The 19577-nt window shown below is 38.5% G+C and overlaps 3 protein-coding genes across 3 annotated transcripts in view; 2 read left to right on the top strand and 1 right to left on the bottom strand.

The window, feature by feature from the left end:
- Nucleotides 1-6989, top strand: part of LOC121521199 (pleckstrin homology domain interacting protein) — an 88141-nt gene extending 81152 nt beyond the window's left edge. Inside the window, exons 39-40 of the mRNA XM_041804967.1 lie at nucleotides 174-314; nucleotides 1946-6989. Coding sequence (XP_041660901.1) covers nucleotides 174-314; nucleotides 1946-2640 — 836 coding nt within the window. The 3' untranslated portion in view covers nucleotides 2641-6989. The remainder of the gene's footprint in view (nucleotides 1-173; nucleotides 315-1945) is intronic.
- Nucleotides 6990-10749: 3760 nt separating this feature from the next.
- On the top strand, nucleotides 10750-15894 carry si:dkey-261l7.2. The gene is made up of 7 exons (XM_041804774.1): nucleotides 10750-10914; nucleotides 11294-11435; nucleotides 11576-11668; nucleotides 13046-13137; nucleotides 15018-15175; nucleotides 15349-15465; nucleotides 15544-15894. Exons 2-7 carry the CDS (start codon nucleotides 11311-11313, stop codon nucleotides 15658-15660), a joined length of 702 nt encoding a protein of 233 aa, XP_041660708.1. The 5' UTR covers nucleotides 10750-10914; nucleotides 11294-11310; the 3' UTR covers nucleotides 15661-15894.
- Nucleotides 15895-16034: 140 nt separating this feature from the next.
- On the bottom strand, nucleotides 16035-19306 carry irak1bp1 (interleukin-1 receptor-associated kinase 1 binding protein 1). Its single transcript, XM_041804773.1, has 4 exons — nucleotides 19003-19306; nucleotides 17084-17165; nucleotides 16868-16998; nucleotides 16035-16450 (listed from the first exon to the last, which is right to left on the bottom strand). Exons 1-4 carry the CDS (start codon nucleotides 19275-19277, stop codon nucleotides 16186-16188), a joined length of 753 nt encoding a protein of 250 aa, XP_041660707.1. The 5' UTR covers nucleotides 19278-19306; the 3' UTR covers nucleotides 16035-16185.
- Between the last annotated feature and the right edge of the window lie 271 nt (nucleotides 19307-19577).

Raw genomic sequence — 19577 nt, 5'->3', positions numbered from 1 at the left:
ATCCGTCTTTCCTGTATTGATGTAAGGCTAAGCAGCATCGGTGAAATTACGATTTGGTATCAATTTTCTGTTGTCTTCGTGAAATGAACTCTTGACCTTAAAGGCAAAGTTTTATCAAGAACTGACCACATGCAGCCTCATCTTTAAGCTTATTCCTTTATTTCCGTTGACAGAATCTAGTCGCTCGCTGAGGGCTCATAACTCTGTGTCGGCACCTCCTGCTCCTGAAAAGGTGACTCCATCTCCAGCCACAGAGAGTAGCAGTGGAGGAAGCACCCGGAGGAAACTCAGGACTCCTGTACGACACACGCCAGGTGAGACATAAACAAAGAAAAGATCACTACAGGGGCCATTTCAGACCTTTAGGGGGGGCTAGGCTCCTTAATCATTTTTGACAAGTCATGTTCCTCCTTAATCCTCCTGCTAAACTATTCATTCCATGAAAAACAAGAAATAATTCCCATAACCATAATACTGTGCATACATTTTTGATCCAGGACTTTTCGCAAAGTATCAACAGCATGCACTACTGCTACTATTCCTGCAGTAAATTTTATGAGTCCTTTTCCCAAAACTTAACATTTCCATTTAGTTAAAAGAGCCTAAAAATATTTTTTATCTTATCAAAAGAACAAATTTTTGCATGAATTACTTCTGGGTTTTTCTGATAATTTTTTAAAATAAAGGAATTCATTACTCAGTTTATCCTGATATGGACTTATTTAGAATGTAGTGTTTTGTTTGCTCAAATATACGATTTAGATATTTGCAACATTTCTGGTAAACTTTTAAAAATCTGGTAGGCATTTAACAGACCGGTAGACAGACACTTTATTTATCCAGAAATTCAAGGTATCCAGTACCAGCTTGCAGACTCATGACATAAGACATGTCTTACATCTAAAATGAATAGTCTTTGCAGAAGAACACTAATCAGCCTAAAAACAAAATAAAGTAAAAGTATATTTTAGCCTGTACAAGAACAAAACCTACAGAAAGTTTCAGCAAAGTAGAGCAGTGTTTAATAGAGGAAAAAATAAGATCTAAATATGTACAAGGTCTTGTAGGTATTTTTCTTGTATAGATCAGAGTCATGCAACAGCACGTCCTACTTTCCAATGTGACCACGCCCCCATTTTAGGGAAAACAGGCCCTCACATTAAATGGCGGTAGGTTAGAAAACATTGGTAACGTTGCGATGCAAGTATTTTTTCACAAATGGCCTACATTATATGTTTATCTCACTGGCCTTTAGATTTTTGGGCCAATAACCATTTATCTGTACGGTTTTCATATTTTAAGCCTTTCAATCCCTAATGACCCAAACCTTTTCCATTGACTGCCTTTCGTTTTTAAGGAATGTTTTCCCCAGAAAGTGGAGGGGCTGGCATTGCTTGGGCAAAGTACCCGGATGGGTTGCTTTTTTCTCTATATTCACTTCCGTGTGCATTGATAGGATGGTTGCAAGATGTGCAAAAGATGTAAGGATGCTACTAGACATGATCAGAGTACAAAGCATGCAAGGATGTGGGCAGATTTACATGAGGGAGGTAAAATGATTAAAGACAGTTGATTAGTGTAATGTCCATATGAGGTCTGCCATTTTATCACAGAGAGCCTTCTTACAGTATTTGAGTTACAGTGACTAGATAATATTTTACAGCATCTGAATATCGTAAATAAATTAAATTATCATGGCAAATAGGTTGTATTAGTGAAAATGTGCATATGAGGTAAGACAGTGAGCTTTCTTACAGTATTTAAGGTAAACGGTGACCAGCAGTAAACTGTTTAAATTATTTTAGGGGTGCTCCAGCAGTTCCAGGGTCTAAAATTGCCTATGGATCACTGGATGACATTTCCAGGGGTCCAGATTTTCAGATTGATTACCACTTACTTGATATTAAAGATCATATTTATGCTTTTGTGCCTTGTTGTATTTCAGGCTCTCCTGTCAGCCCCTCAGCTCAGAGCACTGCCCACCTGAACGGCCACAGCAGTCATGTGACCCTTGCCGTGGGAAGGAGGGGAAGAAAATCCAAACTGGACCCTCCACTGAGTCCTCCTGAAGTCAAAACTCCAGGGAGCCCTTCAAGACCTCGGGGCCGTCCTCCAGGGAAGAAGAAAGACAGGAAGAGCAAACCAGAGACGGAGGACACGAGAAGAAGCAGCACCCGCAGGAGCGCCACCCCTGACGATGACCTTGACCAATCAACAGGGGATGAGGGCGGGACCTCTTCGGCACAGGAAACCTCTGTTCTGTCAGACTCTGGAATGTCATCACCTAAGCGGCGAGGTCGACCCCGAGCGGTAAGAACTGATGACACAAGTCCTCCTCCTGCTGAGTCACCGGAGCCATCGCCTCTGAGGAGGAGCAGCAGGAAAGCCAATGAGGAGGTCACGCCTCCTCCGCAGACTGCTCCTCAGCGGTCCAGTCGGAAAGAGGCAGGGGAGGACACTGGAGGGTCAATGCGCACGCGGAACCAGGGGCGACGGTCTGCTTGGTACATGGAGGAGGACTCTGAGGAGGAGCAGAGGCAGCTGCTTTTTGAGGACTCATCAATCACGTTTGGCACCTCCTCAAAGGGGCGTGTCCGAAAGCTGACAGAGAAGGCCAAAGCCAATCTGATAGGATGGTAAAGGAGACACGCAAAACTTGAGTTAAAGGAGGCTACCCTGATGAGAAGAAATGTGGATTATGGGAGTCCAGGAAGTCATGCCTGATGTCGAGAGGAGCTGCTATTCATGGAGAGACAGCAGCCCAGTTAGCCTTGGTTAGCATATTGCTAAAGGCTTTCTGAGACCAAGTTCCTTTGTTCTGACTCCTCCTCCATTATGGTCCATGTTGGATCCCACAGGAGCTCACAGACTCCTACGCTGGTGGTCTTGAAAATCACTCCTTTGCAGCGTGCCACTCCCTACTTGCTGGCATCAGACTGGGCTTAACAGTACTTGAAAAAGAAAACACACAAGGAGAGCTGGATGTATCTTTAGTCACTAAGCTAATTAAGTCTGTGACTGATCACAGACCGCTGGCCTAAAAAAACAGCCCCTTCGCCATCGATCTCCCTCTTTTTTTATACAACCCCTCCTCTCTTTTATAAGATTTGTACGTGATGACCCGCTCTGTTTTGGAAGTCTTACTTATACATTTACTGGCCTGAGCGTGCCCGTCTGCGCTAAAATACCAAATGGTGTACCTTTGTTGGTACTGTAGATCTGTAGGTTTTGTTTACCGTCAGTGTGTGCAGGTATGTGTGGGTGTATTTGTTCTTTCTTTGCATGTTTAGTAGAAGGAAAAAGCATCTCCATTTTATAAATGATGTTTTTACTGTGAGGAGGAGATTGCATGTGTGAAAGAGTCATTTAAATGTTTTGATGGATCATGTTTTAACGCGTCCAACATTAGCAATACCTTGTGCCTTTCTGTCTTCGGTGCGTGTGTAGGTGTGCTTGGCCTGTGCGCTGCAAAGTAAAGTATGTGCCTGTGTGTGACTCTGCGAGTGCGTATTTGAAGGAGCGTGTGTGATTTTCTACCACAGGTGAGTGTGTCTATCACGTTCAGCGTGCAAACAGTGGCATACGTTGTGAAAACTCAAAGAAATGTATTTATAGCAGTTAAAAAACTTATTTGTTGTTGTAAAACCATTATTCACGTCAATATATTATCCTATAACCGTCAGTTTATACCTAAGGTACAGCCAGAGAAGCTTCGGGTGACTAGCTTTGAGATGCACTTACCACAGACCGGTTATCAATGCAGTCGTAGGAAATAACCCTGTGTATTTTGAAATTAACATAATAGAAAATACTTTTTAAGTGTTGTTTATATGGTGACCACACACAGAAATTTGTTGCGCATGTTCTAGCACTTTCTCATGCCTGGAGCGAACAGGATTGAACCAGATCTAACTGAAGTGGACTGATTTTGGACAGAAGCAGAGAGAGAGAAGTTTTATATTCATCTTTCTGATTGTGTGCCTTTGCTACTCTGGCATATAGAATCCTCTGTTTCTGCTTTTGGGGCCTTTTTTTTAGAGTTTTTCTTTTGTGTCAGACTTCAGAGGACCGGACTTGGCTCTTAAGAGTGAAAAACAGTCTGACTAGTGGCAAAAATATCATGTCATTCTCTCCCTGTCTGTCCATGCAACAAATGGGTCCACTTTTTAAGTGCCCCCAACCCCCTTTGGTTCAGCATCTTTTCTGTTTTCATCCAGCATAGAGCAATGCCAAAATCAGCGACATCATGTGTGTTGTGGGTTTAACTTGACAGAACTGGACTGTAGCATCTGTACACACCTGGGTTCCTTTAAAAGGTCTTTATATCACATATTATTGAACATATATCTATCTCATCTGTTTACCATTGTTGTTCTGTTTTTGTCAATGCCAAATTCTCTGTTCGTTTGGGCACTGAAGTTTTAGACCATGGCGTTTGAATGTGTTTGTTTTCAAAAGCAGTTTTATATGTTATGTGTCAAGTTTTTTGTGTCTGTGTCTCTGCCATACAAGGAGGATAGTTGTGGCTACATCAGTGGAGTTAACAGCTTTTTAGAGGTCTATGTGGCTTGTATTTACTTAAAGACTTGTTGACTCCTTCTGATAATGGTATTAAGGTTTAAAGATAGGAAGCTAACCTCAAAGTTAACCTCATTGCAGGCACGAATCAGAAATAACAATGACATTTACACACAGATTATGAGTGAGAAAGGCATGAAAACTAAATTTAAGACCACAGGCTTCTTAACCTCCAGGTGTGAGCTCACTTTAAAACAAAATGTTTACATTAAGGTTGACAAAATTTCAAACTTTTTGAATACCAGCTATTTTTAATAGGGATGCACAATGTTATTGGCTTGATATCGGTATCAGCAGCTTAAAAAGCCAGTTATCAGTATTGCAGATATGAACATTTCTGCCAATATTCAAAACTGATATATAAATATAAGTGGAGTTTTAGGTTGGACCAACAGACCTACATCAGTTGAAGTCTTTGTCTTTATTCATCGTCATTCCTTAAGTTTTAACGTCTGTTTTGAGGACTGAAATTTGTTAATCCATATTCTTTTACAAGATAATTTTTCTGGCTTTTTTGCTTTTATTAGATAGGACAGCCAAAGGGAGACAGGAAATATATGGAGAGAGTGGGGGAATACATGCGCTGAGACCAGGAATCGATCTCACAACCAGTAGCTGCCACAGTGACTGGTGGATACAAAAATCTACCAGCCAATTTATTTTAACTAGCAGCATGAGGTAAAGTATTCAAGTTACAGCCCATTTAATATTTGGAAACGTTTTGTTATTTTGAGAGTGTTTGGCATTTCCATTGCAGTCATGTCCTAAAATGCAAATTTAACTGCATCTTAACCTCAGGTCTGCTCGTCTCTGCTCATAAGGTCAGCAGGAATAAGCAGAGATAGCTGGGATTCTGTTTTATTTACGTGCCCCAACCTCTGGTAAGTTGAGCAAATTTACCTGACACTGCTCAAAAATACCTGCATATGGCTGGTGGTGGGTACTAATTTCCCACCCTCAGATATCTGCAAAGATCCAATATTGTGCATCCCTTATATTAAAGCAATTTAATTTCTGGATATTGCAGAAGAGTACTGAAGCTTTGAAAATAATACCACATAAGACAGGTGCATTGGTGAGGAATTAGTACATCAAAAAATGCAAGCAAACTCATTCACAGTTGCTAAATTGCACATAGTTTGCACAAAATTTTCAATGCATTGCCACTGTTATCTGCAAATTAGAATTGTGAAGGATTTAACTTTGCCATTTTTGTTAAATAGATACAAAATTCCCAGCATCAGGTGCCCAGGACTTCTAATTTTGTTTCTTTGCTTTTCATAGCTTTCACCTGACATGAAATACTTGTGGAACTGCACCCTGGTGGCCAGAAAAAAAACCTCATTTTCCACCATTGAAAATAGCTGTTGGTCTTTGGTGATAATTCACTGATACGGCATGTGATCTTTTGAGCCCAGAGAGGAGCAAAAAACACATCAATATCAATAGATGCTCCACTGGCTCAGGTTACAATAGCACTAAACAGAATACTTCAAATCCTGACTCAAATATTGTCAAGACAGTCTGGCTGCAGACGCCCGTCTCTGATGGCCACTCTCACAGACCGTTCATCTCAGAATGAAAATATGCACTAAAATTTGAGAAATAAAATCAGATTAAACTTCTGTTTGTAGTGTAGGTAAGGGTTACCAAAAGATAAAATCCAAAAACATGATTACAAAATGCTTAAAAAAGCTGAGTAAATGGTCAGCCTACAGGAAAAAAAGCTTGTTCTCCATGAAAACATTCTAACGTAGTCAGCTCAGTTAGCTGTCTCAGCTGCGTAGATAATGTAGCTACTAAAATAGCAACAGCTATACACAAAGCCACTACTTAAGCTTCATAGCTACACTATTTGCATAGCTAAGTTAGCTTTAGTTACAGTTGCTAAAGCTCACATTGCGAAAGCTAACTTTGCTACAGATAACAGAGCTACCTAGCTAATATAGCAAATTTAGCTATGGAGAAGTTCACAAAGCATCTATGTAAGCTATGAAGTTATGTTGTCTATGTAGCTACATTAGCTTTGGCTATGTTTGGAAAAGTTCATAAAGTGAAAGCTAACTTTGCTACAGATAACAGACCTATGGAGCTAATATAGCTAAAGCTCGGCTCCCAAAGCAGCTACAGTGCTTAACAAATTTATTAGACCACCTGTCATATTTGTCTCAGAGACCATCCAGCATCATGAAATACTTTAATGCGGGCTCTTTCATTTTCAGTGAGCTCTCCACGTTTTACCATTTTGAACAGGGATGAGGAATTTCAAAGAGAATTCACCCAATTTTGAGCTCACTGGGCTTCTCTGAGAAGTCAGAAATGAATCAAGCATAACATTCAACCACTAAAACTCATTTTTCTGTTCAGGAATGCAAGTAAATAACTATAATTTGACATATGAATCAAGAAATAATGTGCTTTACTATTTTTTCAGGTTTTTTGTAAGTCAGTAAATTTGAAAATTCATGGATAACAATAATAATGATATTTTAGCATTAAAAGTATCATTTGGGTTAAAGAGCTCCTACATATTGGTGTATTAACCATTGCAGAAACATAAAAAATGATTTTGGTAAATACCAATGCTGTTAATTTAGGGCAGCTGTGGCATAAACCTTACTTTGGTTAGGGTTAGGGTGGTCTAATAAATTTGTTAAGCACTGTATGTAAGCTATGTGGGTACATTATCTACATAGCTACATTTGCTTAAGCTACGTTTGCTAAAGCTCATGTTGCAAAAGTTATCTTAGCTACAGACAGTGGAGCTACCTAGCTTACATTGCTAAAGCTATGTTTACAAAGGAGCTGTGTAAGCTATGTAGGTACATTATCTGAGTAGCTGCGTTTGTTAAAGCTCATGTTGCTAGAGCCAACTTACCTACATTTGCTTAAGTCGTAATGTTATGTTAGCTTTAGCTCAAGCTAACAAAGCTAAAGCCAGGTACCGTTCGTGTAACTACCTCTAATAGGGGTCTATGCATAATTTAATCACAGACTACACCTCTGATCTTTTTCTGTTTTATTTGTGAAATGTTTCTTAGTTTGTAATATTTGAAATTTCATGAATGGAACTGTCAAAATTTGTTTATGAATAAAGTTCAATTTTAAAAAAATCTTAAACTGAATATACCTTGTACAGGCAAATTATAGCACTTTCATTCTGAGATATACGGTGTCTCAGATTAATGGTCTGTGAGAGAGGATGAGATGAACAGTCTGCAACCTCACCTCTCAATATTGTGTCAAGCTGATGAAAATACTACTGTCTTTTAACATTAGAGCCCCAGAACACTGACTGACAGCTGACAGTGATGATCTGTAAGTAACATGAACTAGCTAATGTTAACTAAATATTACTCACCTAAACTTTTATGATGAAGAAGTTCTTTCCCTTCACTTCCCAAAAAGCAGCATTATCGACCCAAACACACCAATAATACATAAAAATGTCAGTACATTTGTAGATTTTCATCCTGGCTTCAGTGTAAAGAGAAGGGTTCTCCTCTCTATCTATGAAATAATAGTTATTATGTGATGTTTTCTGAAAACATTACACTTCTAGCTTGGAGGTCTCTCATTTTACTAACTTAAATAGTGCCCTAGGTGCTGTATAAGGGTCCAAAGTTACAAAAAAATTACAATTTGAAAAGATGGAGAATAAATGTCTTGCACCGCAGTGTTGCAGTGTTTAGTGGTAGCTTCACCTGTTCTAAGCTTTTTTTGCCCTCTAGGCTTCTGCGAGATCATTTGACTGAAAGCTATGAATGGCAACAGGTATCGATTTTGCTTAGTTTTTAATCAAATCATATTAAATATTAAAATTCTGGTATCATTACAACCTTAGTTTATATGAGCTGATGAAAGAAGTGAAGAAGCTCTAATGTTTAAATCAGGAGAGATGTCAATGCCCATAGGGATGGAGTCAGTTTAAATATTATAATTAAATTAGATGCAATCATAATAGTCTTGTTAATTTTGCTGTGGACCCATCCTCATCAGATTGCCAGCACTAACCATCAACTAAAAGCTTATTTACTATTGCTGGTATTGCTGTCTTATCCTTAATGGTAATACTACACAAACCTCCAGTCATTTGAAAGGGCCTTAAAAGCAAGTCACAGAAAACACATCAGAATCAGTGAATATAAAGAGTCCTTACTCCTCTTTAATGCCGTATCAACATCCCATATCTTCCATGTTTGATTTTATTTTTGGATTTAAGTTGTCTTAAGTGACTCAAACACTCCTGATCAGCCTTCAGCCCTCATATTCAAAGAAAAAACCCTGCACTGCATTTCAGAAGCTCACTTCAGAAACATTTACCCCAGTACTGTGCTAAAGTGTGGCAGAGTCGTGCTGTTTGTAGCCTCTGATCGTTGTGTGTGTCTGTGTGAGTGAGGCGGCTGCATGTGAGCCGCAGGAGAGTACATTGGGATGTTTTAAGGGGACGTGGGGTTTTAAGGGGGAAGAGGGGGCCTGTTTTATGTGAACCATTTAAAGAGGGTGTCTTTGTTAGTTTGGATACTTTTATATATAAAGGAATTAAAGCAAAAAGACGCATAAAGCTAGAATGTATGTTTTAGGGGAGTACTGCTGTCCTGTTAGTTCATACCAATATTTTAAGTGAATAAACAGTTGTGTTTCCATATCCACTTTTCTTTAATGTTGTTGATTGTGTCATTAAAAAATCACTTTTTCACTGATATTTGTTTTGAATGTGATTTTTTTAATTCAAGTTGCAGTATGTGCTGTCTTTTTAAGAAATAAAAAACGTGTTTTCTTTTGGCTGTTTTGTTTGCTGTGTATTATGTTCAAGAAGTGGTTTGATACCAGCCAGCTAAAAAGTTACAGTGTAAACAAGGTTGTAAGATTATACCAAAATTAAAAATGCCTTGAGTGCATACAAAACTAACTAGAATAAAATAAAATTACAGACAAATATTCTTAGTTCAGTCTTTGACAGCAGCATTCTGACTGATAAGTTCTTCGTGGTTTGTTTCAGGTGAATTGCTTTATATTTTGGATGGTCTTGTTCATTGCAGAAGTTAGAAATGGCTTATTTTCTTAGACAACAGTCTATTTTTTTCTAAGTTGATTTTAAAATATTTTCATCAACAACTTTGACGACATGTTTGTGTATCTCAGAGAGTTTCAAAGAAATTTTTTGGGAGAAATTTGCCTTGAAAGTTTTCTCCATTTTCATGGAAATTTGAGGGGAGAGTTTGGAAATTTAATGTTTACATGGAAATAAGGGAAATGTATTTTTTTCTTTAGGTAATATAATTTGATTGGGGGTGCTTTGATATTTTTAGGTATTTATTTCAAATTTTTTTTGTAAATTTTAGAGGTTCTTTGAAATTTTCAACAATTTTGATGGAAATTTCAAGAAAGTTGGATATATTTGGGGATTTTTTTCCCAGCATTTTCTTGGAAATTTAAGGAATGTCTTTAAATTTTTGGCGAAATTATACGGAATTTGCTTTAAAACAATTTACCTTACAGTTTTCAGGAATTAACATGGAATTTTTGGGGAACTTTTCATAGGAATATTTATTCTTCATGATTAAGTTTCACTGAAACATTTGGGGAATATTTTAAGAACTTTTAGATCAGATACTGTAAAAATATATTTAGGAATTTTAACACAAGTTTGGAGCAATTTCTTTGAAATTTAAGGGAACTTGTGTAGATTTGGAAATGAAAATTTCCAATAAACCTGTTTTTTGGTTTGGTTTGGTCTGGTTTTTTTTTTTTTTTTTTTTTTCGTTTTGTTTTGTTTTGTTTTGTTTTGTTTTGTTTTGGAAATCATGTCTAAGCTTGGCTTCAGCACGATGTGGTCCATCGTCAAAATGACTCCACCATCCCTCTCTCGGTGACTGACGCCTTTCTCTCACTGAGTCAAGAGCCAGCTACAGACCAACAGGCTGACACACAGCATAAACCTAAGCTTTAAAACTGACCCGCTATATTTTCTGCAGAAACAGCTGAATAAATACACGAACAACTCTACCACCTTGCGTTTCCACAGCGTAACTGCGCCACTAACCACCTCCCCGCACCGAGCTCTCGGGCTCGGCTCGTCCTGACGTGGCGAGCCGCTAAAGGTCCGCCGGTTCCTCCGTGGGCTGCCGCCATTGGTCAGACAACCTGTTTGGCAAATTTGACGAAAAATGTAAATACACAGGTGGCAGCGGCATGAGCGCGTGAAAGTGCTTTATGTAAATAAAACAGAAGTGAAACCTCGTCACTCTGCCCTGGTTTCCAGACTCAGACAGACTCGCTGAGATGAAATGTTTGACACATAGTTGGAGAGCAGACTCTGGATTTTAATACGAGGTAAGGCTTATTATTGTTGATTGGACGATGAGATGAATGGTGTGACCGCAGTTAAACTTGAGTTTTTGCCGCGCAATATGTTAGCCTATTTGGCAAACTTTTTCCTCCCAGAATTTGTGGCAGCTTTGTACACGTTAAGCTAAGATAAAGTAAACCTTTATGAACCCCAGAAGTAGCCTTACTCTTGGGCATAATTATTTAGGAAGTTAGCTAACATAAAGTGAATATGCAAGTCTACAGAGCTGCTGAACACTTGTCAGTAAGTACGCAGTCGTGCATGTTGTTCTTATTTCGCCATTACTTCCACGTACACTTTGGACTGTTAATTTGCAGGTATAGGCACCTGTCACATCCACCTGACGCTCCTTTCCGTCTGCAGGTGACGGCTGCGCAGTCATGCCTCAGTTGACGTCGGCCGCGGTGCTGCAGCTCGTGCTGCTTCTGTCCGCGTTGCCTGCGCAGTACCTCATCTCCAGGTGGAGCGGCTCTACGTCAGCGCAGCGCTTCCACGCGACCTCACGGTAGGATCCGTGCTTTAAAGTGACTTTAATTAAACAGTGTTAATGTTAAAAATAGAAATATATTTCTAATGGCGAAAGTATCCTGAGACATTAACTTTGTGGTTTTTGAGTATAATTAATCCATAGGCGTGATGTTTCAGGCTGCTTAGAATATGGAAAGAGTGGAGAGCATCTTTTCTCAATATTGCCACTGTATGGACGGACTGGGCGAACCAGCAGATTACCAAAGTCAAGTAAGTAGCCTATTATGTGATTTGGATGAATATGCAAATATGAACTTCTGCTATCCATTCCACTCTAACCTATCAACAACTACCTTGATATGCTTAAAATAGATTTGTAAAGTTTAATTTTATAGTAATACAGGGTATTTGCATGAAGGAAGAGTTACCGTAAATTACTTACTATACCCTCCTGAAATCTGAGCTTTTGTTTGGACTACATTTTTAGGTTCTCCCACTTAACTGAGATTAATAGGACCTTATAGGTTTAAAAGGTCAGCCTTGTCTTTGAAAAGGAACTCGTTTTTACCAAAAATGACGTCCAAAAATCTTCTAAAGAAGGGATGATGACATTTTTTTTGTTATTTTGATGATGGACCACAAGCATGGACAGCAATTTCTCTTAAAGTGCTGAATTTCTTGGAAATTAACATTTAAAATCCACACAAATTCCTTAAAATTCCTGACTAAAATTTCTGTGAAAAGTATCCTATAAAAAGTAACCCAAATTTCTTAAAAAATCCCCAAATATTTCAGTGAACTTTTATCATTAAGTCTAAACATGCCAAGAAATGTTTCCCTCCAAAATTCTACATAAATTTCTGAAATTTTACAAAAAAATCCAATCATATTTCCCACTAAAATATCAAATCAAATTCCCCATAATTTACAAATATGTGGCATGAAAAGACTTAAATTCATAATCCCATTACCCCAAATCACAAATACATTTAAAAAATTCCTGAAAAAAATTCCCAAATTCCTGTGGAAAAACTTTGAAAAACTTTCAATGAAACTCTTGAAAATAAACAAACATCCCAAAATTTCTTCAGATATTCCCAATATTCCTGTGAAACTTTATCATAGTCTAAATATTCCAATAAAAATTCTCCATAATTTCTGCAGTCTCCCAAATTTTTAGAGCAAACTCCTGCTAAAATCTGCAATAAAATTCAGCAAAATAAATAAATTATATACATTTATTATTTGTATATCGTTATCAAAATTTTCAGAGCAAACTCCTGCTAAAATCTGCAATAAAATTCAGCAAAATATATATTTAAACATATATGTATTTTTTTCAAAGTAATTTTCCCCCAAAACTTTCAGTGAAAATCCAGAATATACAAGCATATCCTGATAATTCTATGAAAGTTTTCGAACATTTCCAAGCAAATTCCCCTATTTTTAATGGAAATCCCTAAAAGCTTTACAGCAAATTCTCTCAACATTTCAGGCAAATTACTTAAAAGTCAATGGACTTTTTGGATGATTATATCAAAAATTCTAAAAGCAGAAATTATAGTTCTGTTGTTGGAAATCAGAAAAAGTAATATCCTTATACGTACATAAGGGCCGTTGAAAGTTAACTGTTTTTGCTTCCCACAGGTCTTTTATCGGCTTGGAGCAGGAGGAAGAAGAAAATATGTCACTGGCCATAGAGAATATGATGCAGGACAATGAAATGGGATACTTTGGAGGTTTGAATTTATCAAATATTTTGACTTTTTGCCAAAAAAAAAAAAAAAAAAACTTTAAAAGACCTGAGGATTAATGACCTTGATGCGTGTTTAGGTCTTAGTAGCCACTGACTGATAAACTGACATTCCAGCTCATATGAGTACTTTCACAACCCCATTTCCAAAAAACTTGGGATGCAGTGTAAATTGTAAATAAAAAGAATGCAATGGTTTTCAAATGGCATAAACCTATATTTTAATCACAATAGAACAGAAACAGAATGTTAGATGTTGAGTTTGAGACATTTTACCATTCAATGTCAAAGATCAGCTCATTATGAATTTGATGGCAGCAACACATCTCAAAACAGTAGGGACAGGGCCACGTTTACCATTGTGTAGCATCCCCTCTTCGTCTAACAACAGTCTGTAAACATCTGGGAAGTGAGAAGACCAGTAACTGGAGTTTTGGGAGAGGAATGTTGTCACATTGTTGTCTGATGTCAGATTTTAGCTGCTCATAAGTCCTGGGTCTTTGTCAGATTTTTTGTTTTCTAAAGGTTCTCTATTGGTGAAAAGTCTGGACTGCAGGCAGGCCAGTTCAGTACTTGGACTCTTCTACTGCGAAGCCATGCTGTTGTGATAGATGTGGTATGTGGTTTAGCATTGTGTTGCTGAAATAGTCAAGGCCTTCCCTGAGAGAGATGTCTGAAGGGAGCATATGTTCTAAAACCTCTCTCTACTTTTCAGCATTGATAGTTCCTTTCCAGATGTGAAAGCTGCCCACACCATAGGCACTAATACAACCCCATACATTCAGAGATGCAGGTTTTTGAACTGTGCACTGACAAAACACTGGGTGGGCCTATCCTTTTTTCTGCAGGTTACAGAACAGTTTTCCATTTTGCCTCAGTCCACTATTAATGAGCTTTGGCCCAGGGAAGACGATGGCGTTTCTGGATCCTGTTCACATATGGCTTCTTCTTTACATGGGACAGCTTTAACTTTTTCTGGATGGCATGAAAAACTTTGTTTACAGACAACAATTTCTGGAAGTGTTTCTGAGCCCATGCAGTGATTTCCAGTACAAGATCATGCCTGTTTTTAGTGCAGTGCACCTGAGGGCCCAATGATCACTACCATCCAATAGTGACCTTCGGCCTTGTCCCTTGCTTATAGAGATTTCCAGATTCCCTGAATCTTTTGATGATAATAATATGGACTGTAGATGGTGGGATAATAACAGAATTTGCACTTTTATGCATTTTTATGACCTGTTGCCAATCAACCTAATTAGTTGCAAAATGCTCCTCCAGCTGTTTCTCATTAGTACCACATGCTTTTACAGCCTTTGCTGCCCTGTCCCTACTTTTTCAGATGTGTTGCTGCCATCAAATTCAAAATGCGCAAATATTTTTCATGAAATGGTCAAATGCCTCAGTTTCAACATCTGTTATTTATATTCTATTGTGTTATGTTTTCATTGACACGTTACTCAGCACTCAAATTTTGGGGGAATTGAGGTTTTAAAAGCTGATCTTTCAACTTCAGATTTGTACCTGTTTCAACTTCCGGCTTGTACTGGTCCTCTACTGAATTTTGATTTTGATTTATTGGTCCTTGTCACATGCCTGAAGACCAATCTTTTAGCGTTAATGAAATCAGTGTTAATCATACACACTGTTTGCTAAGTGTTAACTTTAGCTCTAATTTAACATCCTTCACATGGAACTTCAGGAAAATTTGAGGCCAATTTAGTAGTTTCTGAATTTTTTTTTTTTAAGAAACCTGCAAATTAGTCACGTTTGAACATAACCATAGGGTCATGCAGAGTGAAAAAGATGACTGAGTGAATGTGGCACATTTAAAAATACCTCACAGCATTTTCTTTACCCCTGCAGCCTCAAAAGAAGTGCGTGACCGTCCTATGTTTGTTTTCCTGCGGGTTGGAGACGTGGTGATTGAAAGGAATCATAACAGGTTAGGGGTGATAGTGAGCTGGGACCCTGAGCCTCGAGCCCCTGCAGAGTGGTTAAAAAAGATGTACTCCAACTTTGAGGTTAGTAGCCAAAACTCTAAGCAACTCTATTTCCTTTTTTTAAGACAACCCTACGTATTATCATCTCTCAACTTTGTTAGTAATTGTTTCACAAACTCATGGACATTGAAGTCATAGAAATGGAAAAACAAGCCAGTTATGTGTGGTGTGTGACTGTGCATGTTTGCATGCAGGGCTACCAAGCACAGCACACGCCTCATTATAAAGTTCTCTTCAGTGGGCCAACATCCTCCTCCGTGTTTGTTGGTTATCTGCCACAAACGCAGCTGCAGCGCATCACCGGAGTGAGGGTATGTACTGCAAATCACAGAATATGATCACAAACATATAAGAAAATATTCAGTAATTCTTGGACTAACTTTCTCTAGCCGGACATTCCCATGCTGGAGAATTACTTCACACACTTTGATGGCGAGCGGTTCGTCATGCAGCCCTGGCTCAGAGAGATCTTCCCTGAAGATGAGGAAGAGCACGAGGACTTTTAACAGCATGACTGTGACCTGTTTCCTGCAGGATTATTGATCTTTAACCATAAAGGTCGATGAAAGAGCACATAAAGGATGATTTTTAAATCCTTCTCAGGTGGATGCTAATGTGAAGGTGTCTTTTCAGACAGTGGAGAAACTCTGGGATTTGCTGCTTCATGAAATCTGGTTATTCAGCTTTCATGTGTTCAGCTTTTACTTCTTAAAGATGTGCAGTATTAAAATACTAACAGTGTTTTAATATGTTGTTCCAAAGATAGACTAAATAAGGGATCAATCTTTTACTTTAAGGGTTTTGTGATCTGATTGTCAAAGACAACTTTAAATTGATAGACTTTATTAAGAATGAGTCAGATAATGATAAAAGGACAGAATTTGATTCAAAATTTATTAGTTTTCCTCTAAATTTCCTGCTTTGTAGGCTGAGGATAAAAAAGCACTTTATAAAATGGTAACAAAAAGCAATAAAATCCTTCAAACTGTGAAAATGTGCTCCTCTCTTTTATGAGTCAATTAAAAATGTCTTCAGTTTTTCTTCCTGCCTCTGTCTCTGAGGCTGAAAGATGCAGACACCTGGGAGGAGGCAGTAACTGTTGGTGCACAAGGAAGCTGAGGAAGGGATGCAGCGCTCTGGTTTCTTCCTCCGTACTCCTCATCATCCTCGGTCTTCCACTCCTTTGTCTCCTCCTCTCTGATTAGTATGGGGGGTCCTAGAGTTTGCCCAAGGAGCTGACTGACTTCACGAGCCTTCTGTTGAGCATTTTCAACCGCTGACACACATGCCCGCCGTCTAGAGCACAGGAAGACAGGCTTGCTGTAATTGCTACTTTGTGTATATGCAGATATCACAGCACTGTTAGCATATCTACATACTAGGGCTGGGCAATTAATCAAAATATGGATTGCATCACAATGTGGCCTCCTGCAATTTATAAACCCCAGAAGGTGAAATGTGTGTCAAAATAACAGTTAAACACTTGTAATTGCAGGAGAGATGTTTTGCTCTAAAAATCATGCAAACATTTAAGTGTCAGTTTTTTTTTCTAGAAGAGTTTGAAAAACAATACTTTCCTTATTTTTATATGCTTATAAAAAAATGAGAATTACATAAAAATGGTCATTCTCTTCAATACAACAGTTCATACTGCACTTGCAGTATGAGAAAAAAATAATTGCAATTACATATTTTTTCAAAATCGTTCCATACCTCATCTGACTCAGGCATTCAGGACTGTGGTAGAACTGAGGTGTTCCCACACAAACACTCCTGTCCATCTTCTCCAGCAGGATGCTACACACCTGCTCCATCTTCTCGAAATCAGAGAATATGACCACGACCTGTGGAAACATTGTGCAACATCCATATTTCATGAACAATTTAACACACATAAAAGTGGTGTCCAACACTGGTGAAATACTGCACCTCTGCATTCATGTGATACTGCTCTCCTTCTCGATGGAGAAACCTCCTCACTGAGGTGTCCTTGTCACTGACACCATGTTGTCTGTGAGGAATAAATCATTTCAGAATTACATTCTAGCCAAGGTTTAATTAAACAGACTGGGATGAGATCAATCTTGGCATTGAAAAGAATAGTTATACACATAAAGTGGTGAGCATAAGAGAATAATAAACATTAATTGTACTGCCAGCCTATCTGCCTGCCATACAACTTGAATTGTATAATAAGCTGATTCTCCAATCATTGCTTTTTACTGTAGCAACTTGGATTTATTCAAAGGGTAATAAAATGGGAGATAAAACCTGCAAGTTTGTATTGTTGTACTCAGAAATACTTCTACAACTAATGGAAAGTAACTAGGGAAATCTATCACAGTACATTACATGGAAGTGCCCTCTTTTTAGCCCTATGGTAGATAAAACATGATGAAGTGCCCCCTTGGATGCCCCTCTAATGGACAAAATATGACAAAAAGAGCCCTTATATGGTGCCCTTCAAGTGGTCAAAACAAGATAAAGTGCCCTCTAGTGTGCCCTTATGGTGTACAAACCATGATCAAGTGGGCAAAATAAGACAAAGTGCCATTAAGAATGCCTTTCTAGTTGGAAAAAAAAAGAGTCCTTAAAGAAAACAAGAGTCCAGTAAAGAAACCACGATATAGTGGAAAAAGATGATAAAGTTCCCTCTAGGGTATCCTCATAGTTGACAAAATTTGACATGTCTTTATGTTGCTCTTCTAATGGTTGAAGAATTGATGCAGGGAATAAAACATGATAAAGTACTCTTTAGGGTTCCTTTCTACTTTACTTCCAGCAAACAGAACATAGTGGGAAAAAAGATGATATAGTAGCCTCTAGGGTCCCCCTCTGGTGGCGATTGCCCTTACTGTTTACAAAACTGGATTAAGAGCCCTCTGAGGTGCCCTTTTAGTGTACAAACCATACTCAAGTGGACTAGGTATGATAAAGTCCCCTTTAGGTTGCCTTTCTAGTCAACAGAAATGGATAAAGTACCTTCAAAGGTACTCTTCTGATGATGTGCTCTTTCTGTGATAAAATGTGGCAGTGCTTTTTCCTACAATGCCCAAGCTCCTGGAAATCCTGTACATGCCACTTCGCCAGCATCAGCTGCTTCAGTAAAGCAGCAATTCTCTAAACCCAGTCTAACCAAAACCCGGCTCAGGAGCAGATGTGGGAAAGGCAGTCTTTCTGAATTAAATACTGCAGTTTTTTTTACTGCAGTGCTTGTTTGAGTAAAGATACAGTAAAAATCTATACATTAAATGATGAAAGGTCAATGCAGGAGTTAATGTCAGTTTAGGATTTTTAAACAGGGAGTTTTACAGATAAGTACTTTGACCATGGACATTGAAAATACTTCTTTACCAGTCTTTCTGTAATTTTGCTTAACCCAACTTAAAAATGAGAGGATTTTATCCACAGTAACAGGACAGTTGTCCAATAAAAGCATTTAGTGGTTTTCAATAGTTCCTCCTCTGGTTATATGAACCTAAAGGTTCAGCTCCAATGAGTCAACTCGCCCCTTAGTGTTCATATGTTACGTTGTTTATAACATTAAATGTCAGACTTTTATTACAACACTACTAGCTACTTGTCATTGTATAATTTTGTACTTGAAAGCCTTATGACTACATATAGCTCGTGTAACAATTTAACTATATTAACGTTGCAGTTAGTGTTGTCATTCTGTGTTAAAACCTTAGGACTGTAGAAAGAGTTACAACCGCACATGTAACTTTTGCTAACAATAAGCATTAGCTATCTAGCTAGCGTTAGCGTCAAGTTAAATACTTCGTTAAAAATCTTCTGTTTTTATACAAGCTGTACTGAATAACTCTGTTGACCGTTTAAATGTTTACCTGACAGCTTGTAAGATGTATTCAAGTCTCCTTGAAACACTGTTGGTCACCTCGCTGACTGACTCTTTGCTGCTTCCTACACTGACCCGCACTGACACTCGGTCTGCCGGGCAGCTCACCTCCGCTGTTCCCGTCACCTGGACCTCTCTGACCCGGTTACCGGAGCTCTGACGGTTCCCTGCTCGCACCTCGAGTCCTGGCTCGTTTTCATTCGCGACATATTCCCTCCCTGTAGCCGGTACTATCGCAGCAAGGACTCGGCTCTGAATGTCCATGATGAGAGACACAACTTCCCGCTGCTATGGTAATGGCCGAAATGCTTGTTGGGAATTGTAGGCTACTTCGGTTAAGGAACTACAACAAAGGAGGTAATAAAGTTTACTCAGGTTATGTGATCGGCTGGGTTTGTTAGTTAGTTTGACAGCAACATAACTCAAAAAGTTTTGGACGGATGTTAATGAAACTTTCAGGAAATGTCAGAAATGGCATAAGGAAGAATTGATTAGATTTTGGGAGTGATCCGGATCACCGTCTGGATCCAGGAATTTTTTAAAGGATTCTTTACTATTGGGAGA

The sequence above is a fragment of the Cheilinus undulatus genome, linkage group 14 (assembly GCF_018320785.1).
Source record: "Cheilinus undulatus linkage group 14, ASM1832078v1, whole genome shotgun sequence".
Classification (NCBI taxonomy): domain Eukaryota; kingdom Metazoa; phylum Chordata; class Actinopteri; order Labriformes; family Labridae; genus Cheilinus; species Cheilinus undulatus.
The sequence above is the reverse complement of the archived record's forward strand: the minus strand, read 5'-3'. Positions and strand labels throughout refer to the sequence as shown.

Coding starts and splice junctions, on each gene's coding strand:
- irak1bp1 (XM_041804773.1), bottom strand. CDS start 19,277: ATGGACATTCAGAGCCGAGTCCTTGCTGCGATAGTACCGGCTACAGGG. Junction 16,999..17,083: donor AGTATCACATGAATGCAGAG/GTGCAGTATTTC, acceptor ATGTTTCCACAG/GTCGTGGTCATATTCTCTGA. Junction 16,451..16,867: donor GAATGCCTGAGTCAGATGAG/GTATGGAACGAT, acceptor CCTGTGCTCTAG/ACGGCGGGCATGTGTGTCAG.
- si:dkey-261l7.2 (XM_041804774.1), top strand. CDS start 11,311: ATGCCTCAGTTGACGTCGGCCGCGGTGCTGCAGCTCGTGCTGCTTCTG. Junction 11,436..11,575: donor CGCTTCCACGCGACCTCACG/GTAGGATCCGTG, acceptor GTGATGTTTCAG/GCTGCTTAGAATATGGAAAG. Junction 15,176..15,348: donor AGATGTACTCCAACTTTGAG/GTTAGTAGCCAA, acceptor GTTTGCATGCAG/GGCTACCAAGCACAGCACAC.